Source organism: Podarcis erhardii, assembly GCF_964252035.2.
Source record: "Podarcis erhardii genome assembly, chromosome: 7".
Lineage (NCBI taxonomy): Eukaryota > Metazoa > Chordata > Lepidosauria > Squamata > Lacertidae > Podarcis > Podarcis erhardii.
The window spans coordinates 6,411,615-6,436,277 of record NC_138511.1 but is presented as its reverse complement, the minus strand read 5'-3'; the positions used below and the strand labels follow the sequence as shown (position 1 = coordinate 6,436,277).

The window sequence follows — 24,663 nt, the reverse complement described above, 5'->3', positions numbered from 1 at the left end:
ATAATTTTATAACTAGGCAGCTGTGCAGTCCATTCTTATCAAGCCCTGCTGGAATGAGGAAAGGTTTTTGTTTTTTAACTGAGCTGCCACCAGATACCACCTCCTTCCATTTTTGCCAGCAGAAAACCAGGTTAACAATGCTGGAGATAAGAGAATCTCTCTCCTTGGTTACATCAGCTGAAAATGGGAGCAGCTGAACAAGAGGTGACCTAAAAGTGGTTTAAATGAGAAACCCCAGTCACAGAGATCCTGGCAGCCACACCTCCTGCAGTCTCAGAAATTAATCAAAAGAAAGTTCCCATGTTGACTGCTGGAGAGGTGGAGACCTCCAAATGGAAGTATTTGTATTTATTTATTTGTTTGCAAGGATCAGGGGAATTAAGAGTGAGCCTGCAGACAAGCTGGAGGAATCTGTGCCAGCAGGCAGCCACCACAGGGCAGAGGCAATGTGTTGCAGTGGTTAGAGTGTTGAGCTGGGAGAGGGGCTGTCACTAATAGTCACCCTGCAGGAGTGAACAGCAGCCCAAATCCAAGCTTTCACACACAAGGCAGATTGCAGCCTTGGACCAAGAGGAACTCGTAAAGGTAAAGGGACCCCTGACTGTTAGGTCCAGTCGCGGACGACTCTGGGGTTGCAGCGCTCATCTTGCTTTATTGGCCGAGGGAGCCGGCGTACAGCTTCTGGGTCATATGGCCAGCATGACTAAGCCGCTTCTGGAGAAACCAGAGCAGTGCATGGAAACACCGTTCACCTTCCCGCCAGAGCAGTACCTATTTATCTACTTGCACTTGAATGTACTTTCGAACTGCTAGGTTGGCAGGAGCAGGGACCGAGCAACGGGAGCTCACCCCGTCGCGGGGATTCAAACCGCCGACCTTCTGATCGGCAAGCCCTAGGCTCAGTGGTTTAGACCACAGTGCCAACTGCTTCCCATAGAGGGACTCTTACTGGTTTGTTATTTATTGCATTTATAGCCCAAGAGGAGCTCAAGAGACCAAAGAACCAAGACCACAGAGAAGTGTTTGACATGTGCTTTTTGACTGACACCCAGCCACACGGGAAGGCAAACAGTGGCAGGTGGCATCAAGCATATTTCATTTTACAACTTAATGAACTCACCACTCAATGCGGACGTTGTGTTCTCCACGGCCTGGCACACAGCTAATACAATACCTAGAGAAGGAAAAATAGCCAGCTTTAAAAACAGGGATCATTTGAGAGCATCAAGAGTTTACTTTAAAAGCTCAGGCTACTGAAAATCCCACCATGACAAGCATTTTCATATTGTGTCAACCCCCCCCCCCTTATTATTCAGGTACATCTGCAACCCAAAGTCAACACACAAAACTCTCGGATGCAACCCAGCAAGGGTGAAAATTTAGGGTTGTGATTCAAGGCCTGCATGCCATGCTGACTTCCAATATATTTACTTCCAAGTGAAGGTACAGAAGACTGGGCTGCATGGCTCAAACTATGTTCCCCCTTCTGCACATGATCAAAGGCCAAAGAGTGGATCTTGCAATCAGCTACTTCGTAATCAAATTAACAAAAATGAATGGATTTCTTGGCAAGAGCACATGGGGGGGGGGGAGCAATTAAAGTCAGAACTGTTCAGACTTTAATCCGGTCTTCAACCTTCTCAGATTCAGAAGTCACTTTTTAACTAATAAAATGGGACTTGATTTTAACTGCCCTTTGCAGCAGTTGAACATTATACAAAGAAAAAATAAAAGTGTTTTTTGTTTTTTTTTTTAAAGAGTAACTTGATGGGTTTCAGGAGCAAAGAAACCTCATCTGATAGTGTCCCTGATTAGGACAACTGCATGGGATGGAAGTAGGATTGGGGGAGAAATTTGTTCTGTTTGCATTTTAATATGCACCAAATTTGCAAATGCAACTGAAATGCAGCTCTTTCAAAATTCATACACCCAAGGGGACTTCCGGGTTAGCGCCATCGGCAATGGTGGAATTCCTCTGACTGGGAGGAATTTGCTTCGTGAAAATTTGGGTCTGGCCGCCACGGCGAAGGCGGAGACCCACTATAAATCACAGGCGGGTGAAGCCTGTGAACGTGGGATTCAGCTGGCACCTTCTGCGCCCCCCCCTACTCGCGGGGAAACCCAGTTTCGGGGATCCGGAGCGATGTAGGGTGAGTGGCGCGGTGCTTTGAACCGACTGCTTCCTTCACGGAGCGAAGCCGCACAGCTGTTGCCGGAGAGCGCTGACTTTTTCCTGTGGACAATTTGATTTTAAAGCAATTACCCGTGAGTAGAGTGGAGAATTGGATTTTTAAAACGTCTTAATTTGGCATCGAACGGGGGAGGTTCAAAACAGGAAGTCCGCCTTCCCCTTTTGTAAACAGACTGAAGCAAAGAGGCTGTAAGCTAAAGTCTTGGAAAGTCTATCTTAAAAGACTAAATTTCCATCAGTAAAAAGCATCTAACCCCCCCTTGGAAGCAGGAGAAGAGGGGGGAAGTGTGGATCGTACATGCCTGGAGGAGAGAGTGAAGGAAGTTAGAATACTACCGCTCCGAACCTGGACTGGGGCTGCCATTAAGACTGACGTGCTTTGAAATGTTTACGCACTGCAAATAGAACGTTTTTTGACAGCTTGCCAAATAAGATACTTTGTTTTGACTGTCTCCGTCTGACTTTAAAAAAAAGTAACTGAAAACTGTAACTAATTAACTTTATTGTTTGAACTGCATGAAAGGACCAATTGGTTAAAGGTATACAAGTGGGAGCTAAACAGAATAAATTGAGGGCATTTGCTGATGACCTAGTATTGACTTTACAGGAGCCAGAATCTAGTACTAAAAGGGTACTGGAACTGATTCAAGAATTTGGACAGGTAGCAGGTTTTAAGTTAAACAAAATGAAAACTAAGGTTTTAGAGAAAAATTTAACTCTGAATGAAAGAGAGAAGTTCCAGGAAGAGACAGGATTAACACTGGTCAAGAAAGTGAAATATTTAGGGGTTAATATGACTGCCAAGAATGTGAATCTGTTTAAGGATAATTATGAAAAATGTTGGATTGAAGTGAAAAAGGACTTAGAAATATGGTCAAATTTGAAGCTATCATTGTTAGGCAGAATTGCTGTGATAAAAATGAATGTATTGCCAAGGACGTTGTTCTTGTTTCAAACACTGCAAATCATAGACAAGATGGATTGTTTCAAGAAGTGGCAGAGAGAGATTTCCAGATTTGTCTGGCAGGGCAAGAAGCCTAGAATAAAATTTAAGATATTAACTGATGCTAAAGAAAGAGGTGGATTTGCCCTGCCAGACCTTAAACTTTACTATGAATCAGCTGCTTTTTGCTGGCTGAAAGAATGGCTGCTTCTTGAAAACACTGATGTGTTGGATTTAGAAGGTTTTAACAATGTATTTGGTTGGCATGCATATTTGTGGTATGATAAGGCAAAAGCACATAAAGCATTCAAAAACCATATTGTTAGGAAAGCATTGTTTAATGTTTGGATAAGATATAAGGACTTGTTAGAAAATAAAACCCCAAGATGGTTGTCACCAATGGAAGCGAAGGCACAGAAAAAACTCAATATGGAGGCCAAATGGCCAAAATATTGGGAAATTTTGGAACAAGATGGAGGCAGGATAAAATTGCAGAGTTTTGAAAAATTAAAAAACTAAGTGCGAGATTGGCTTCATTATTACCAAATAATGGAGGCATATAATTTGGATAAAAAAGTTGGCTTCCAGGTGGAAAAATCAAAATTGGAAACAGAATTGTTAGATCCCAAAATTAAGAATTTGTCAAGAATGTATAATTTGCTGTTGAAATGGAACACTCAGGATGAAACGGTGAAATCTGCTATGATTAAATGGGCATAAGATGTTGGACATAACATAATGATGGCTGACTGGGAACAGTTATGGACCACAGGTATGAAATTTACAGCATGTAATGCCCTAAGAGAGAATTTAATGAAAATGATTTACAGGTGGTACATGACACCAGTCAAGCTTGCAAAAATTTACCATTTGCCCGAAAATAAATGTTGGAAATGTAATGAGACTGAAGGTACATTCTTTCACCTTTGGTGGACATGCCCAAGGATTAAGACATTCTGGGAGATGATTTATAATGAAATGAAAAAGGTATTTAAATATACCTTTCTGAAGAAACCAGAGGCCTTTCTCCTGGGCATGGTCGGCCAATTGGTGCCAAAGAAGGACAGAACTTTCTTTATGTATGCAACAACAGCAGCAAGAATACTCATCGCAAAGTATTGGAAGACACAAGATTTACCCACCCGGGAAGAATGGCAGATGAAGTTGATGGACTATATGGAATTGGCGGAAATGACTGGCAGAATCCGAGACCAGGGAGAAGAGTCGGTGGACGAAGATTGGAAAAAATTTAAAGATTATTTACAGAAATATTGTAAAATTAATGAGCTTTAGAAAAATGGTGGAATGAAGTTATATGGCTTTGGCAGAAATGTTATAAGGAACTAGGTACAGATTGACTGTTAATGTATTAAAGGGAAAAAACAAGGTTAGAATATGTTAAGATTAATTACAGGACAGAAAACAGAGGAAGATGGAAAGGAGTTGCTGAAACAGTTAATTGAAGTGGAATACAAAAAGGGAGGCGTGAGGAAGTCAATGAAACAAGTGAATGAAAGATAAGCTTGAAAATATTGGAAGTGTTTTTAATTGTTCTTGTTTTGTTTTGTTAATTCAATGTTTTATGTAGTGTTTTTGTTTCTGTTTTTGTATTGCATTATATTGATTTGTTTAATTCTTTTTCTTTCTTTTTGTAATTTTTAAACTCTTAATAAATATTATTTAAAAAACAAAAAAACCAAAATCCATACACCCAAATTTTGCAGTGCAATTCTCCAACTAAAAAATGCATTAAAATATGTACTGTATGGTAAGGGAAAGGCATACAAAATTGGGCATTAGTGGAAATAACATACTGGACCAACTTCATTACATTACGGGAAAGTGCTTGCCAAAAAGCGTATACCAGGCAACAAATTCCGTCTGTTAGGTGGGCAGAACCACAGGCAGAAGTGGACACAGGAACTTTCACTAGCAAGTGGGGTGGGGAAGAGTATTTGCTTCACATTGTTCCTTTGATTTTGCTGGAGGTGCTAGCTGGGAAGGAAGAGGAGTTGGGGGCTGACCCAATCCCTGGACTGGCTCAGAACGGCACCAGCGAGGACACTGGCTCAGATCCCGACCAAGGCAGCTCTTGGCCGAGCCAAACAGCGACCCATAAATATGCCAACAGCATCACCGGGCGTGGTGGGAAAAGCTTTGGAAGCGCTTTCGCCGACCTCATCCTTGGGATTGGTGCCCACCATGATTCAAACTGGGGCAGAGATCGTGGCATTCCCCCCGCCCCACAGAAGAAGCACCTCTTCAGCTCAGCCGGGGTTCAGCACCGCAATAAACACAGAAAGAGAACTCATTAGCTCAGCTGGGAATTCTGAGTTATTAAAAGACCGATGGGTCCACGCGGTTCAAAGGAAGAGTTCTTGGGGGAGTCAGAAGGCACAGGAATGCCTGGCAAGGGCTTCCGATGGATTCTCAAAACACTGAACTACAAAAACTGGCTTTCACACACAGCTGGTCTTAGTGACCCCCCTCGTGGGGGGGGCAGGGAAGGGAATCTTTATTTTAATGCATGTATATCTAAGGAACTGCCTTACCCCAAGTCAGAGCGCTGGACCAGCATTTGGGACTGAGTCCCTGCAGTCTTCCCCGGCCTGCTTGCCCTCTAGCTGGTTTAGACTACAGTGCCCACTAGTCCCAGCCAATGCACAGGGATGATGGGATTTGTAGTATGAATGTACATAGTATGTGTGCCTGGCGCCTTCATTACATATCTTCAGGTGCCAGGCAAGAGCATTCCCCTTCTCCCAGGTATTGGCCTAATTAAACAATCCATGGGCTTTTAAACCATGGCGGGCAGGGGGTTATTGTTTTTGTTTGTTATTATGGTATGCATTTTTGTGTTTTTATGTTATAAACTGCACTGGAATCTTCGGATGAAGGATGGAATAGAAATTCAATAATTAAAATAATAAATCAATAAATTACACAAACATACATAAACAGTGAAGGACACCAGGCTGAACAAGGTTGAAATACTGGTTTTGTTTTATTTTAACTGGAGGTGCCACTGTGGTCCCAGTCCCCGGAGCGATCACTACAAAGCGCCCTTGCTTTTTAGTGCAGGGTTGGGGATATCAGAAGCTACCAGTACAGTCACCTCAGTACTGTCAACTCTGACCGGCAGTGTCTCTCCTGGGTTTCAGGGTCTCTCTCCCAGCCATCCCTGGAGATGTTGGAGGTTGAACCTGAGATTTCCTACAGGCAAAGCCAGCTCTGCTCCTGAGCTAAGGCCTTTCCCTACTGACAGAAGGGGGCTCTCCTTCAAACACTAACCAAGCCTGCCCCCTGCTTAACTTGCAGCTGCTTTCAAGCTGGTGTGCTTTTGTGGGTGGGGGGAAGAGGGGTGCTGAGGCAGGGCTGGGAATTCCAGAGCAGGGGGGGGGGGGGAGAGAGAATGCTTCTCATGCCCCAAGACAGAATGATCAGGTCCACCCAGATGCAGGGCAAAGCCCACATGAGTCACCCTGGTTCGGTTAATCCAAAATAAAGGCCCCTCCTTAATTCTGCTTTTGAAAGAGACACGGGTGGTTTTGGGGAAACTTTTCTGACAATCTTCTTGGAACATGGGAGTCCATGCAAGGAAGCAAGGGCAAGCCACTACAGGCTTCTGTCTCATTGCAGTCTTCTTCATCTCTCTCCCTACCCCCCACCTTGAGTTCACACTCCGACTTCTCCTCTTAATCATCAAATAGTCGCAGTGCAAGAAGACTCCCCAAGCTGACAGGACACACTTTCAACCAGAGACAGGCAATGTCAGCTTCCACAAAACAAACACAAGCGCCTTATATTCATCATGGAACAGAACTGCTTAAGTTGTGGTCCTCTGCTCTTCACCCAGGGTCTCAGACAGATGAGCCAATGGTCCGACTCTAGGTTGCTTTCTACACCCCCTTCAAAATCATGGCACCCTCAGAATTCAGAAGCTGCCCAATTCCACAAGAAGGCATGGCGTGTGACTCTGGCTCTCTGACCAGCCTGCAGTCACTTTGTCAAGAATGCAGGATTGGGCCCTCAGAACTGAGAAGGCAGCACTTTGGGCTCTCAATCAAGCCTCTTGCAGAAGATTCCACAGTGAATAAGGTCACAATTTATGCCCATTTAACAGTAACGAATTCGACCTCACAAAGTTGTAAGGGGTCCCAAGAGCCATTTAGTCCAACCCCTGCAATGTGGGAATGTAAGAAAATAAAGAGCTTCTGGGAAATGGTATATAATGAGATGAAAAGGAAGTTGAAATATACATTTTTTTAAAAACCAGAAGCATTTCTACTTGGTATTATAGGTCAGGATATTAATAGGCAAGATGTCAAATTGTTTTTATACGCAACAACAGCGGCAAGAGTAGCCCAGAAATGGAATCAAGAAGAAATTCCCACGAAAGAAGAATGGCAGATGAAACTATGCAGAACTGGACAAAATGACAGGAAGGATTCGAAAGCTGCGGGAACAGAGATTTACAGAAGATTGGAAGAAGTATACGAACTATTTGAAGAGCAATTGTAATCAACAAATTACGCTAGTAGGACTACAAGAAGTTTTGTAGGAAGAAATATATGAAGTGCTACAAAGTAGATAAAGAATAGAGATATTGGTTATGAATTTTAAATGTAACAGGGAAAATAAGAAATGTATACTAAGAGATTAGATTGGAAAATTTTCAGACTGGACTGATGGAAGTCAAAATATTGAATACGATGTTAAAATATGTTTAATTACTGCTGAAAATGGCATGTTAAAAAAACTAATAACAATTTATATACTGTATATAAAAAAATCCAAGCAAGGGCTAGAGCTTAAAAGCTCTTGTTGTGTGGCATCTGCTTGGGCTACCCAACATGGAAGGAGTTTTTAAGCGCTTCTTCTTACTGGGAGGGTGGGGGCAAGACTTGCTCAGTGCACCGGCACTGGGATGCTCTCCCGAGATCTTGAGGGGCATCTGCATTCTTATGAGATCTCGCAGGAGCATCCTTCCAGAGAGTAGGGGCCAAGCACACCTTGCCCACCAAGCAGACCTGGCGCGGAAAGAGCTGTTAAATTCTCTGCCTGCTGGGCAAAGCCCGCTCAGCACTCAGTCCCTGGGAGTCCTGTGGATTCGCTCTCCCTCCCCTTCACCCACTAAGTAGCTCCAAGGGTTTGGTATACATGGTTTTCGTGCAAACATGGAACCCTTGGACCCAGACCCCCACGTAAGATGCAGTCCCACTGTACCCAGACGGGGGTGATGAAGAGAGGAAGAGGAAAGAAGAGAAGGGTTGGCAATCCAAGGCAGTTATTCCTTTTTTTGTTTTTAAATTATTTTTATTAGTTTTCAATTATAAAAATCCAATACTGTATATGCCACATTGTATCAATACCACATTACCCCACACATTTCTCATTCATTAACATTAAAAAAAAACCAAAAAGAAAACACACACAGCCAAATCCCCAGATTTCCCTTCACCCCCTCTCTTCTGGTCCTTTAAATAAACCAAATCATCTTACATTCCAAATCCTTTTACCCAATTTTACAACTACTAAACAATTAAATTTGTGATATACTGCACAGATATTTTAAATATTCAACTTGTTTTATGCATTACACATCTATGCTTACAGACTATTTCCCCTTTTAAAATAATCCTTATTGTTGCTTTTTGCAAGCGTTTTTAATCCATGTCTGCTGATGTCCCGATTTATTTACAACTGCTGGCCCCTAAATAAAAACCATTTCCCAGACCATTACCCATTCTTTTTTCTTACTTTGGCATATTTAAATCTCCTCTGGAAGAGGCTTCCCATTAGGACAATTCCCAATTTCAGCCCCCCTTCCTTCCAAATTTCTCTCTGTCTCCATGACTGTGATTTCACCAAAATTTCTCTAACTCAAGGCAGTTTTTCCTACAGCATATTGAGAACTGTGCAAACGCAAACACACACACACTTTGTTCTACTGAATTACATGGGGCTTCCAAGACAAAACAAGCAACAGGCAATAGCAGCACAACAAAGCATTGAGCATTGAGCAGCACCAGGGAACATGTTTGCTCACCAGCTCCCCAATCACAGCCACATACAAGGGGACATAATTGGAAGCTGGAGCAAGGAAATGCAACCACAACAGAGGTTTGCCTGCCTGGAAGGAGACCCGGCAGGACCACAAAGCAGGAGGAGCGCTCCTGGAAGGAGAGAAAACTTGGTTTCCCAGCTTGATTCAGAGGAAGTTCACAGCAGCTGTTCCAAAAATGGAAACTGCACAAAGCAAGACAGCAAAGGTGATCCCACCAACGTTTCTGTCCCGGGCAACAACAAAAGTCCGAACAGAAAACCCTCCCTTACCATTCAGGATTCTTTCAGAGCAGGAAAAGAGTCTTTTGCAAAAGCTGCCAGTGCTTCTGTCTGGGAATTAATTTTGATGGAAAAGTTAACAGAAAGGATACGTGAAAGAAAACAATGTGAGAAACTACGTAACTTTTGCATAACATGGTCCTCCATTATTACATACGCATCAAAGAAAGAACTTGCATTTAAACCACCTAAGACAAACGGGAGCCTGTGGAATGATATTTTTTAAACTAGCAACTCTAGAAATAATTTTTTATTTGACTGAATTACTAATGTAATTATCTGGACGTAGTTGGGGCTGGTTTGGAGGGGGTTAGGGGAAAACTGTATTTGATTGCTTGTACAGTGGTACCTCGGGTTACATACGCTTCAGGTTACAGACCCAGAAATAGTACCTTGGGTTAAGAACTTTGCTTCAGGATTAGAACAGAAATCCTGCTCCAGCGGCAGAAGGCCCCATTAGCTAAAGTGGTACTTCAGGTTAAGAACAGTTTCAGGTTAAGAATGGACCTCCGGAATGAATTAAGTACTTAACCTGAGGTACCACTGTATATTGAAATGCAGGCCTTGAGATCAGCAGGGCTGCCAGGTAGTGGTTGGCAGCTGGATCAGGCCAAGGGTCGATCTAATCCAGCATCCTCTTTTCCACGGTGGCCAGGTAGAGGCCCCTCGGAGACCCACAAGCAGAACCTAGAAGCAAGATTTGCAGTGGCAAATGCAGTGCAATTGCACTCTCCCCTTGTCCCCCACTGGGTCGTAACCCGAGGGAGACTGGATCTGATCCTGGGAATGGTTTGCAGCCACTGACAGCCTTGTCCTCCATCACCTCCGGAACAAATTAAGTACTTAACCTGAGGTACCAGTGTACTTGATTATATGTTGTTCTTATATTAAATGATTTAAAAAAAAAAAAATTAAGCTGCCATGTACCATGAGAAGTCTGCATCTGCCCCAGCAAGTTACGTTTGCAGGGCATCAAACCCAACAAGGATGGCATCCCTGAGATGCTCCTGTGCTGCCTGTTTGGGTTGCACAAAGTCACTTTGCACCACACTGTTAGGCTCCCTCTCACAAACTGGGCTGTGTGCACACCATGCTGACAAGATTCCAATTCTGAAACCAGACACGCCAAAGTCTCTGGCGAGCAAAGAGGTAACTCACAATCACAGTGAGCAAATTGTCCCCGGTGTAATGAAATATGCAGTGTGGTACAGTGGTTAGCAGAGTGTTGGACTAGGACCTGGGAAAGGACAGGGTTCCAATCCCCGCTCAGTCATAAAGCTCACTTAGGATAGTTGCTGCCTCTCAGCCTAACCTGCCCTACAGGGTTGTTGTGCAGAATAAATGAGGAGGGTGGGAAGCATGTATGCTGCTCCTTGGAAAAATAAAGGTGGGAAATAAATGCAAAAAAATAAATAAACCAAGTTTATTGTCATGCAACTCTATCCTATGTATGTAGTGTGATGAGGCAGCATCTTGAGGGCTGAAAGCATTTACTTCATCTGAAAGGGTTCTGATCTTCTAGCTGCAGAATTCAGGTCCGTGAGAAAATTCTGCCCTCCCTTAGAATTGCACAAGATGAGCAGAGCTACGCAACGTTAGGAGCTGCTATTACAGTAACGTACGTCAGTGTGCTAATACCATGTCCCAGTTGTCTTGTAATGCTGGCATAACAGCACAGATGGTGACTTCATGCCTTGGCAAAAGGAGCCTCTTGAAGACTGTCTGTGGAGAGGACCAGGAGGGCTGGTGGGACAGGACAGGGAATGAACATCAGAACATACAAAGAGCCTGCTGGATCTGGCCAATGCCCCATCTATTCCAGCATCCTTTTGTCACCATGGCTGACCAGATGCTTGTGGGAAATTCACAAGCAGGATTTGAACCCTCTCCCCATCTGTGGCTCCCATCAACTAGTCATCATGGCTAGTAACCATCAATATTCCTCTCCTACATGACTTTGTCCAATGCTCTTTTAAAGCCATCCAGGCTGGCGACCATGACTGCCTCCCTTGGGAGAGAGCTCCACAGTTAGGTGCAGGAATGGGACCAAACGCTGGGGATTCTGCCTAAAGGGGAAAGGGCACCAACACACCTTCCTCTCTCTCAAAAAATTCAAGGGTCCATCTTTTTAGTCAAGGACCCAGGTGACTGTGTACAGTGCCATACGAACAGGATTCTACAAAACAAGCACACCACTGAGCAATTGTTCAAGCAATTTGCAAAGTCAAATTAGGAAAAGCACAATGAGTAGGCGCAGACCAAGTCAATGCAAAGCGATTCTGTGGGATGTCAAGGCAAAACATTTGCAGCTGAAAGAGGCCCTTCCCAAGTTCTTCGGAAGAGGGTGTGTGTATACGCGCCACCCCCACCCCTTGCCCTGGGAAAAAAAACACTGGGCTTTGCTTAAGCAATTTGGGGAGGCAAAAAATAAGCGCTGAACAATACAGTGTGTTCCTCTTTTCCCTCAGTCAACTGGGGAAAGGCAGCACAATTTTCTGCTTCAGGGGTAGTATACGGTCATTCTTGGTTTCACTGATGCAAGTGGCAGAGAGAAGCTGAACTATGAAGTCCAGAATGTTCTGAAGCCAGTGTGTGACCTACACTGTGAACCTTCTGCATGAATATACGACAGCAGTCCTGGCTAACCCTCCAGATGTTTTGTACTACAACTCCTACCAGCCCCAGTTGGGCTCCCACCAGTGTGAGCATTGCATGGTCATGTTGGCAGGGGCTGGTGGAAGTTGAAGTCCAAAACATCTGGCGGGCATCTAGTGGGAGAAGAGGGCACTACAGGGCAATGGCCTGATCAGAGATGGTCTGCAACAGCAATGTGATCACCATACCAGCCTAAGAACCAAAAAAGAGCCTCCTACTAAACTGAGTGAGGAGCAGGCTAGCAAGTGAATTGGTGATAGAAGGGAGGTGTGCTTTGGGGGAGAGGGGTCTTCTCCAGTTCATCCTCTTTCTACAAAACTATACCAGCAGCCTTTCTGAACATTACCTGGGGTTCCCACAGGGATGGAAAAATGCAGAGTCTGGGAAGACACAAGATTTGCCCACCCTGGAAGAATGGCAGATGCAAGTAATAGACTATATGGAGATGGCAGAAATGACCGGCAGAATCCGAGACCTGGGAGAAGAGTCGGTGGAAGAGGACTGGAAGAAGTTCAAAGACTATTTACAGAAGCATTGTAAATTGTTTGAGTGTTAAAATGATGTTGGACATAAAGATAATCTGGCATTAGTGACATGGTTAAAAGGAGTATGCAAAGATGATTAAAAAGGAAAGGGGGACCAGAGTAATATTATGTCAGATGTATATAAAGTGGTACAAGGGATTAAGTTATAAAGAATAGGTAAAAATTGATGCGAAAAGAGAAGAAAAATTGGAGACATAATAGGCTGAAACATATAATTATAAATGAGGTTTGAAAGATGGTAAGGATCTGCTGAACTCGATTGTGTAAAGGGGAACACAAAAAAGGGAGACGTGAGGAAGTCAAGAAAGAGGGTTATAGAATTATGAAGTGAAAAATTGGATTTTTCTTTCTTTCTAATGTTTTTATTGTTTTTTCTTTCTTTTTCTTTTTAGATGTATTTCTTTTTGCTGTATGTCTGTATTATTTTTCTATTACCTATGTTCCTTTTTTTTGTAAAATCTTAATAAATATTCTTAAAAAAAAAGAAAAGAAAAATGCAGAGTCTGGTAGCATTTCCCAAAAGTACCGGTATGCCACAGCCAAGGTGAGCTTCTCAAAGTCACTTCCATCCCTGCCCCCCAATGACTCTGGCCTCCCAGAGGGAAACAAAAGAGTAAAGTCACTAGATAGTTTGCTTTTCCCACAGCGAGGTCTCCATGTGTTGCCATGGGACGCAAATCCTGGTTAGAAAACCAAGATGCACCCAAATATCCTCCCATGAGACCACCACCAAGAAGGCAGAGGGTTCAACTAGATCATGGGTAGGCAAACTAAGGCCCAGGGGCTGGATCCGGCCCAATCGCCTTCTAAATCTGGCCCACCGACGGTCCAGGAATCAGTGTGCTTTTTTTACATGCGTTGAATGTGTCCTTTTATTTAAAATGCATCTCTGGGTTATTTGTGGAGCACAGGAATTCGTTCATCCCCCCCCAAAAAAAATATATAGTCTGGGCCCCCCACAAGGTCTGAGGGACAGTGGACCGGCCCCTGCTGAAAAAAATTTGCTGATCCCTGAACTAGATGTGTATTATATTCTCAAGTCAGATGGCTAGACAGACAGCAGAGGAATGATGAAGGGAAGCACCAAAGAGGTTTAACCTTGGGAGGCAAAGTCACTGCAAAAGTTTAGGAATGGCTAAATCAGTGGTTCCCAAACTTATGGTTCTACAAACTCATCCCCAGTGCCACCCAGTCTAGCCTGGCCTGGCCTGGATTGCATGACCCACTAAGGAATATAATAACACAATAAAATTCAAGATAGAAACAATTAATCACACATCCATTCAAATGCCAATTAAACATGAACTTGATCCAGTGATATCAACTTTTCAAAGTCTGATAGTCATTCACATCTCCAGTGCCCCCTGCATCCCCTTGCCTCTCAGTGCCCCCCTAGGTAACCCCACTGCCCCCCAGTGGGAGGGATCGCTCGCTTTGGGAACCCCTGGTCTACACCATCCCAATCACCTGCAGATGGTGGGGCTCGCAATCTCTTGCACCACCTGGGTGCCTGCTGGGTGTTTGGGACTGCAGCCCCCGTCAGCCGTTGTGGCTGAGGTGGATGGGAGTTGCTGTTCTCTAAGGGTCTTCAGGGGAAGCTGCCCTGTATATATAATAAACAGATATAACAGATGGTTTTATATTATAATGATACTGCCTACCAAGGGAGAAATGCAGTTCAAGAGGAGCTGCAATCTGTTAAGGAACTGGCTGTGCCTTCTCACTTCACACATGGCCAGTTGGCATCTTAAGCTCCCAAATGCACCTGAAAGTCTCTTTACTCAACTAGCAAAACTGACAAGTTTCGGTGGCATGAGAGAGCATTGTGTGCCAAGAGAAACCTGGCAGTGGAGGGTGGAGCTGCTCCTCTCCCTGGATCAGCTGGGAACAGAAAAGCGAGCAAGAGGGAAATGTAGCAATGCAACAGGATTTCAGCCTCCTTTTCCTAGGAAATTCTCACACAAACATGTCACAACCCTTCCATGCAGCAAAGCAGGCCACAGTTTGGAAACCCACAATAACCAGCCTTGATTTTAGCTAGAAAGTTGTGTGTAAACTGTGTGCTTGGGTAAAAGGCAGCAGTGGGTATAAATTCAATAAGGGAAATGTAAATTAAAAGAGACTCACTGCTTGTTCTTCAAAATACAGTTGTACCTTGGTTATCAAATGTATTGGCACTCAGATGTTTTGGCTCCCGAGTGCTGCAAACCTGGAAGTGAGTGTTCCAGTTTGCGAACGTTTTTTGGAACCCGAACATCCAACGCGACTTCCGCAGCTTCTGCTTGAGTGCAGGAAGCTCCTGCAGCCAATCGGACGCTGTGCCTTGGTTTCCAAACCGTTCCGGGAGTCAAACAGACTCCTGGAACGGATTAAGTTTGACAACCAAGGTACCACTGTATACAAAACTTCAGCTGCAAGCAAACACTGCTCTAGAAACCTTAAAAAAAGAATCTAACAACAATTTTCAATTGCTCCATTTTCCTCCTTGCCCGTTTCTCAGAACTATCACATGGATATTTCAAGAGATCAAATGAACAAACAATTAAATCCAGCGACTCTGAGATAACTTGCTGCCCCCAAGTATATGCTGGAAATACAGCTGGAAATTCTGGGACATGTGTCCTAGGGCTATGCGTTACTTCATGTGGGGAAGGGCTGTAGCCCAGTGCACCTGCTTGGCATGCAGAAGGTTCAATTCCTGGCATCTCCAGGTGGGCTGACAGAGACTCCAGCCAGAAGCCCTGCTGAGCCACTGCCAGTCAGTTTGGACAAAAGTGAGGTGGATAAGACAGCTTGCTATGATCAGTGGCACCCCCTAAAAATACCTCTGCACCCCAAGCAGCCAGTGGGGTTCCTCATGCAGTTTGGCTGGCCTCATTAAAAGCCAAAGCGATCATCAGCACACACGGACAATTAGAGACGCCGTTCGTAAAAAACAAACCAGACACTCAGCTAATGCATTCAGGAATCGTTCCATGTTCATCTAAGCATCTCTTGAGGCAACACTGAAAGTGTTCCTGGTCACTAACAGACTCTGCTCCTCAAATACTATTCTGAAAAAGGAAAATCCAGACCTGAACAAATTGGAACCCTGTTCTCCCAGGTCCAGGCCCAATGCACAAAGCACCAAGTGCTGAGAGGCACACAACTGGAAGATTACAATACAGTGGACAAGTATCATTGCCATCGCATACTTTTCAACAAGGTTTACAAAGAACCATAGAGCACAAAAATGATGGTTTTTGTACTGAAGAATGCTCTGAGCAGCAGGTAACAGACAGCCTTCCGAATAAGGTCCTGTTTCGAATATCTTCCCAAGCTAATACACACCTCAAAAACATTTCAAGGCCCTGATTGCAGTTTTCACAACTGGGAAGACTTCAGGAATGTTCCTCTCGCCAAATAAGTTACTCGATTCCAAGAGGATAACACCACACAAGGGTCCAGAATTATATGCAGGTTATTAAAGAGAACTGTGCCCTTGTGTGTGGTTTTGTATTCCAACACCACTACAAAAGAGCCTGCTGGATCAGGCCAACATGGCCCATCTAGACCAGCATCCTGTTCCCACAGCAGCCAGCCAGATGCTTCAAGTGGGACCTGAGAACCTCCTGTGGTTTCCAGCAACTGGTTTGCTGGAGGCACAGAATAGCCAGCCTTCTCCTCTTCCATGGATTTGTCTAATCCTCTTTTAAAGCCATCTAGTTTGGGGGCCAACACTACCTCCTGTGGGAGCGAGTTCCATAGTCTAAGTGAAGTCCATGTAGTCCACAGAGGACACTTCTTCCTTGATACGGAGGGGGGGGGCATGTCTTCTTTACCTTCTTCTTCGCTACAATATATCCATTTATTTCCAATTGTCAATGTCAAAAGGGACTAAAATCTATAAAATTCATAGAAACTCAACGTGCCAATTTGCTCAACTTCTTTAGGACTCCATCACACCTCCCCTGTCCTCCATAATCCCTCAAGCAAGGTGTCAAGACCCTAATCCTCTGCCAAGCCTTTCCTCCGGGCAATGCCAGGTGGCAGACTATACATATTTGGACCATTGTCTTCTCATCACTGGTACTCAGGATGTGCTTATCTGTGCATATCTCCAACTCTGCATATTCCCCCTCCCTCCTCCATATGTTAATCCGTGTAACCCAACCTCTTCTTAATGTATTCATGATGTAATCTGTGTAACCCAACCTCTTCTTAATGTATTCATGATGTAACTGGGATGTATTTTGCACTGTATTCTGGGACATGGAGGGAAGTTTCAAAAGTCCATGTCACCCCTTTCTCACTGTTCAATCTCACCTTGAACCTGTTGCGCAATAAACTTGGATCTTCTGCTGCTTGCTCCTGTCTCCGGCTGAGCTCATTTTCCTCCGCAGGGACCCGCGGACTTAGTCCAACGAGCTGCGTGGCAGAGCAGCCTCGCACCCAGATTTTACCGTAACATCCTGGAGGTGGGCATTATGTCTTAAGCAACAGTCTATAGGAGCTTTTGCAGAACAAGCTCTGCTTCAACCTCTCATTCTGCTCTGCTGTAACAATACCTGGTCAGCTCCCCAATGTGAATCAATATTGCCAGGGTGAAACACACAAGCCTGCAACAGACCAAGGTCAGGTCTACAGAGGACTACAGAGGACAGCCTTTGCAGGCTTCAGGATTCCTAGCCAGGGCAAGGAAGAGGTGTGACAAAGTGCCTCAGGGCACTCTCTTAGCTCCAATGCTGGCCAATATCTACAGGAAGCTGCTGGGAACAGCAGCCATTAGAAGTTTTGGGGAGAGGTGACATCAGTACATTGATGGCAGTCAGCTCCGTAACTTCTGAGCCTGGAGAGGCCGTGAGAAGCTGAGCTTGAATCCTGGCAACACAAGAGGCCACTGTGGGTGAGTGGTTCCCATGTCAGAAAAACTGGTCAAGTGCCTACCCTCAAATGAGCAGCTTTGCTCATCCTGGAGATGCTTCAGGATCCATCTCTGTCTCTGGAGGCCCAGGAAGTGGTTAGAACTTAGAAGCCCCTTCTACCAGCAGAAACTGGTCCAGCAGCTATGACCATAGCTGTCAACCTTCCCTTTTTTTGCGGGAAATTCCCTTATTCCAGCGCCGTTTCCCGCTGCTTCCCACTGCTATCCTGGATTGTTAGCTATCCCATAGACTGTTCCCGGTACAGGAGAGGCTGCTGATCCCTTATTTTCAAACCTGAAAGTTGACAGCTATGGCTGTGACTGTCCCTGGACTGGGAGTGTTTGGCCACAGTCGTTCATGCAATGGTTGCCTCAAGACTGGGCTACTGCAATGCACTCTACGTGGGGCTTCCCTTGAGCCTGATCTGGAAGCTGCAGTTAGTGCAGGATCTTGCGACACAATTGGCAACAGGAGCGAGACCCTGACAGTATATTAACAGGTGTATCGTTTTCATTTTACCCTATATATGCCCACTTGACCACTTTGATTCACGGAAGTGGCACTACTACAGGTGCCCCACAATACCTGTTCTGCAGTTGTAAGAACACAACCTTTTAGTGTGGCAGCACTCTGGAACTCTCTGCCTCTTGACATGAGGCAGGTATATTCACCATACTCTTTTTGGCACCTGTCCCAAACATTTTCTGTTTAGGTATCCAGACATACAGAAGGTTGATGTGTGTTTTAATCGGGTTTTTAGTTTAAATAGTTGTTTTTAATTGTTTTTTACTGATAGTTTTATTGGTTTTGTAAACGGCTTTAAGGCTGTATTACAATAAAGCAGCATATAAGGCTTGTAAAATAAATACCGTATTTTTTGCTCTATAAGACTCACTTTTCCCCTCCTAAAAAGTAAGGGGCAATGTGTGTGCGTCTTATGGAGCGAATGCAGGCTGCACAGCTATCCCAGAAGCCAGAACAGCAAGAGGGATCGCTGCTTTCACTGCACAGCGATTCCTCTTGCTGTTCTGGCTTCTGAGATTCAGAATATTTTTTTTTCTTGTTTTCCTCCTCCAAAAACTAGGTGCGTCTTGTGGTCTGGTGCGTCTTATAGAGCGAAAAATATGGCAATCCAGTTTCCAAGGCATTAGTGCAGCCTTTCCCAGCATGGTGCTTCCATCTGTTTTGGAATGCAAGCCCCACCAGCCCTAGGCCATGGCTGGGAGTATGATACTACAGCTCTCACTCCCCACCTCTCTTCTTCCCCAACCTTAAACCATGTATAACATTATACAGTCGTACCTCCTAAGTAAAACGGAATCTATTCCGGAAGTCCGTTCGACTTCCAAAATGTTTGGAAACAAGACGCAGCTTCTGATTGGCTGCAGGAAGTTCCTGCAGCCAATCAGAACCCACACCAGATGTTTGGGTTCCAAAGAATGTTCGCAAACCAGAACACTCACTTCCGGGTTTGTGCTGTTCAGGAGCAAAAACGTTCGGGTCGCAAGGCGTTCAACAACCACTGTACAACTGTACTGTCTCACATCAAATATAACTGATCTGTAGAAAGGATTATATGAATGGAAACAGAAACTTTTGCAACCCAATAAAATATTTAATAAAAACAATCTGAAGAAGAAAAGGGGGGGAGCAGTTCAGCAGCAAAACAGGGTTTAGGACTTATGAAGTCCACACTATGCCAGTCTCTGCTTCCCAAAAAGTTAGTCAACAATACCCAGGCCTTGCCTGCTACACTCAAGTTTGCTGAACAGCTCAGCTGATTCGGCCCCCTGGTCTCTCAAGATGTTCATTAAAATGTGGTGGTTCCGCTTCCCATGCAGGAACGCTCAGCAGAAACTTCTGGGCGCTTTGATCCATCGCTCGCTTTCAGAGCCGACATTTTATCCAGATGTTATTTGCCAACCATTGTGCCTCTTTTAGCTTTTAATGAAAATAAACAATCCTATTGTGAAACTTAAACCAAATTGCTATTTCTGGTCTCATTAGTACGATACTAATTTTGACTCCCTCCTCTCATTTTTGCCAGGAAAAAAAAGGAATAGGATGTCTTGTCCCCTGGCCTCAGCTACTGTTTTCCTGGAGAACTTCCAGTCGTCGTCGTCGTCGTCGTCGTCGTCGTCGTCGTCCCCCCCCCCCGGGCAAGTGAGGGAAGCCCTTTTTGTGCAAATCCTTTGATTTAAATTCACTCTGAACTCTTGGCCCTTGAACCTGCACAGGTATGCCTGGGACCGATTCACAACTTTCAACACAGAGTAGTGACAGGGCAGGGCAAATAAACTGAATAAGGCTTTTGCAACAGTCTAATCTACAAATCAACTGATAATGCTGGCCTGGGGTTGGTTGGTGTACACAGTGTTTTGCCTTGGGCTACAACTGCCTGCAGAGATTATGTGACACTTTTCTGCTTTTGCTTTACTAAAGCTGAAAGAATACAACCCAAATGTGGCATCAAGTGACCTTAATCACACTCATTTCGGAAGACAGCTAAAGTCACAGGGGCCCCTGAAGGACACTACATACTGTGTCCGTATCCAGGTCGGATAGTTAGAAGCTGCAGCACAATTTCAGTTCTCTTACCAGAGGACATCGATACCTAGAACTGTAAAAAGTAGGTATGGTACACCTTGAGCGCGCATCTTAGTTAGTTACTGTGCTAGTGTACCAAACAGCCTTTAAAGGTAAAGGACTCCTGGACAGTGAAGTCCAGTCAAAAGCAACTATGAGGTGCGGTGCTCATCTCACTTTTAGGCTGAGGGAGCCGGCGTTTGTCCACAGACAGTTTTCTGGGTCATGTGGCCAGCATGACTAAACCACTTCTGGCACAACGGAACATGATGATGTAAACCAGAGCGCACGGAAATGCCGTTTACCTTCCCGCCGCAGTGGTACCTCTTTATCTACTTGCACTGGCGTGCTTTGGAACTACTAAGTTGGCAGGAGATGGAACAGAGCAACGGGAGCGCAACTCATTGCGGGGATTCGAACCGCCAACCTTCTGATCAGTAAGCCCAGGAGGCTCAAGGGTTTAGACCACAGCGCCACCCGCGTCCCATCAAACAGCCTTTAGTTACATCTGACTATTCCAGCGCTGCAAGATAGATCCCTCTTAAGCAGGCAGGGAATGGCTTAAGGTGAGCATAAATCCTCACTCCAGAACTGGCTTTCAGAAGCAGCCTTGCTCTCACTAAACCCAATGTGGCAATTCCAGTTATCATGAAAAAGCATGCACAAGAGACATCATGCTGAAATTGGAGCCAAGCAAAGAAGTTGCTGAAGATGAAGATTTTCCCTTCAGATTCTTGTGTTGAATTATGCAAAAGTTGGAAGCATGTTCCATGAGAACATGGGAATGGAGCACTTGCCAGCGTAGTTTACACCTGTATACCTTTGGCTTTCACCCAAGTTAAAGACATGCTATAGACTATAGTCCTATAGCTATGCTATAGCTATAGTCCTATAGACTTCTCCAACCTGACACCTTCCAGATGTTTTGGACTACAACTTCCATCAGCCCCAGCCAGCACAGAGGCTGATGGGAATCGGAGTCCAAAACATTTGGAGAGCACCAGGCAGGATATGTCCAACTGTTGAAATAAAAACAAAGCTGCAACAAAATGTACGTCTCTTGCATTCTTTGGGGCCAGAAGGGAAACCTCCACTGATGCCCTCACCTCCCTCATCAAGCAAGGCTGCAACATCAGTTGAGCAAGAGGAGCATTTGTGAATTGACCCTTTCTGATACAATCCCTGGGAATGAGTTTCTGCATCACTGCAAATACATTTTGGTTGTGTCTCTTTATACATTCTACTTCCAGTCATCAAAACACAAGAGACTAGACTGGCAGGATTTGGGTAGGGGGTCATATGCACACGTTCTTTTGAAATGCCCCAAAGATTCTTGATTCAAGATCAGGTCCTGTTCCAACCTATGTCAATTTCACTTTAATCAATTGCAGCTTTTCTTTTTTAGTTTTCCCTCAAACGTATGGAACCAGGACACAGCCCCTCTGCCTTTTCCTAGTGGATAGGGCCCATATTCTTTACATGAGTAATCATGCAAGACTTGATTTCTTGCTGCTCAATGTTTGAACTGACTCTTTTGAAAACGGTGTGCTTGACAATACTATTGCGAGGCACTATTAAAGTTCCACCTTCAGCACCTGTCCACGATTACACATTCACACATGCAATTAACCACCTGATGGTACAGGAATCAACAGGGCATGCATGTGTGAACTGCCTGCAAGAGAAACTGACCAGTTTTATGAACCACCATTTGGAACCCTGCCCCTGAATTTGCTCTGTCTATACACACCAGGCCACAGATAAACAAGACAACCCTCCCTCCCCCCCCCGAAAAACACCCTGAAGCCTATTAATCACAGCTTAAATTCTGCAACCTGATCCTAAACATGTTTACTTAGAAGCAATTCCCACTTAATTCAGCAGCACTTAGGAAATGAGCAATCTGGATAGTTCTGTATTGTGGAAGCATGCACTATGATTTTAAGGAAGCTCCTTGGGGCAAGGACCAGTCATTTTTGACATATTAATCTAGAGCACCATGGTCAAGGATGACACCATCTCAAGCACTCAGCTCTTGGTGTATTTGTGTTGCAAGATCCTTAAGGAAATTGTCAAGTTCTTCACTGGGGAAATCCTGCAATTCCTTGATGAGAAGTTCTGCAACAGCAGGTCAAGGGTTCCTGAAAGGCAGAGCGGCCCAACATGTAGCTTCGAGGGGAGCACTGGATGGGGGTACCCTCTCCATAGCTTATTGGCCAGTGCCAAGATTTATTCCACATGTGCCAAGTATACACCCTAGAAAAGCCTTCCCCAGCCTAGCACCCGCCTGATGTTTTGGACCACAACTCCTATCAACCCCAAGCAGCATGAGGACTGATAGGAACTGCAGTTCAAAACATCTAGAGGGCACCAGGTTGGGGGAGGCTGACCTAGAACACAACCCAGGTTCTCCCGTTTAGGGATTCCATGATAGGCTGCCGTGGAAAGATATGAGAGCCAGTGTTTTAAGGAAGGTGGCCTCTGACTTACATACATGGGTGAAAAACTGACTGATGAAAAGGAAGATCACCAGGAGATTATTTAAGCACATGCCTGATTAAACAACCTTCATTCATAACACTGAGCTATTAAGATTTCAAAAAACAGGAACTGGGAGCAAGGGAGATGTCTTGAACCCGGGAAAGAATTGCGATAAAGCCACAGAGTAAAGTGCCTAGCCTTTTGATCCAGAAGGTATCTCCTGCATCTGGTGTCTCATAATCGAAAGCTATCCAAGCGCCTGGTAACTGGAAGCCAGAGGGGACGTCTAGATATAACAACCGAACACTAACACTACTATGCCTCTAACCTGAGAAGATAATAGCTGAACTTTTAATCCTTTGCTAAAACCCACTTGCGCTTTTATACGCCAGGTGCCTCCTTCTTTCCCGATACCTGTGGGTCTCAGGGCCCCTTTCCAAACCCAAACGGGTCAGTGTCACACATGAAGCCAGACCCCAAGGGGCGTGTTCTCCTTCCCCACTTGACTGCCCGGCTTTTATCAGTCTCATTTTAACCTATTATTTCCGCAGTTGATCCTTAGCAGGATTCAGTCCAAAGAACAAACTTCTTAACTGCAACACTTGCTAGTTTTTCTGAGAGTGCGCAGAGAGAGGTGGGAAACTGCTCCCTGCTGATCTGAGCTGCTGGGAGAAGCTGGAATATTGCTTATTCGGTTTAATTTATTACAAGTTACATAACCTTAATGCCCATACAGGAGTTTGGACCCAAGTCAGCCTTCTTTACACCACAGCAAATCCCACAACAGCAAAAGCTCACACCTAGCAGCAAACACCCATCAGTGTTTTTAAAAAGTGCCATTTGTTAAATTCTCCAAAACAGCATCTCTGTAATTATCTGGCTATTTCACATTTCAAAAAGATTGCTAATCGCTCGGAACAAAAACAGCCCCAGTCCATATTGTGCGTTCAGGCTGCTTTTGCCGTGTAATTAAAAGGAGGACATTCACAGGTAAGCAAAGTCACCCTAAAAGGCATTTATTTGCCACCCCCTTTTAAAAAACTGTTTACAAAAAGACAGAAAATACCATGGAGGTCTAAATGCCTCCAGTTTCTATTGTTCAGCCACCAAAGCAAATCTAGTAAGGAAACGGGAGGAGGAACAGCAGGCAGCAGAGAGAAGAAAATACCCCCAAAATGGGGGGGGGGCGGCGGCAGGGAAGCAGAGAAGGAAGCGAGAGGGGACAGATAATCCGATTGCTTCGCTTTATCAGTCCGTGGCGAAGTCTTGAGCAGAGATGGATTACTTAGAAAGCCTTGTATGTATTCTAAAGCAGGTAGCTCTCAGCAGCCACTATGTCCTTTCAAGCAGGTAGTCCTCTGTGAGGCGGCTTGCTGCCTTCCCGTCCTTTCACTGTTTTCCTCTTGGTTAAATAAAATTGCATTTATTGCATTTCTATCCCACCTTCGTCCTTCAAGAAGCTCAGAGTGGTGTGCGTGGTCCTCCCCCACCTCAGCCCTGTGAGTGGCCCAAGGGCACCCAGGGAGCTCGCGGCCAAGTGGGGGATTTGAACCCTGGCCTCTCCCAGCTTCTAGCCCGCCTCTCTCTAACCACTACACTGCACAGCCTCCCATCTACTCGGGCCTCCTCCTCCGCCGCGGGAAAGCGGGTCGGCGAAGGAGGGGAGGAGCGCTTTCGAAAGCGGCGGCCAGAGACCCCAGGACTCCGCGCAGCAGCTCGACGGGACGCGCGGCACTTGCCGCTTCTTCCACCCCATCCCAGGGAAGTTTACTCGCGAGGGTTCCCGGGTGGTTTAGTCGGGAAGGGGAGCCGGAGCCGCGCCCGGACGGGAGGGGGCCACTTACCGAGGCTGAGGAGGGCCACCTCGGCGGCCGCCGCGCCGACCATCTTTGCCCGGCCAGCCGAGGAGGAGGAGGAGAAGGAGGGGGAGCGGCGGCGTCGGTGGACTCAGCTGGCCAGCCCTCGGCCCCCGGCGGCCGCGGCGTCGAGCATTCCCGGCGGGGAGCCCCTTCG

At 45.3% G+C, this 24,663-nt stretch overlaps 1 protein-coding gene across 1 annotated transcript in view; it reads right to left on the bottom strand.

The window, feature by feature from the left end:
• The window catches only part of TGFA (transforming growth factor alpha), a 52,655-nt gene extending 28,024 nt beyond the window's left edge, over positions 1–24,631 (bottom strand). Inside the window, exons 1-2 of the mRNA XM_081868574.1 lie at positions 24,495–24,631; positions 1,121–1,174 (exon numbers count right to left, since the gene is read on the bottom strand). Coding sequence (XP_081724700.1) covers positions 1,121–1,174; positions 24,495–24,537 — 97 coding nt within the window. The 5' untranslated portion in view covers positions 24,538–24,631. The remainder of the gene's footprint in view (positions 1–1,120; positions 1,175–24,494) is intronic.
• Positions 24,632–24,663: the final 32 nt, after the last annotated feature.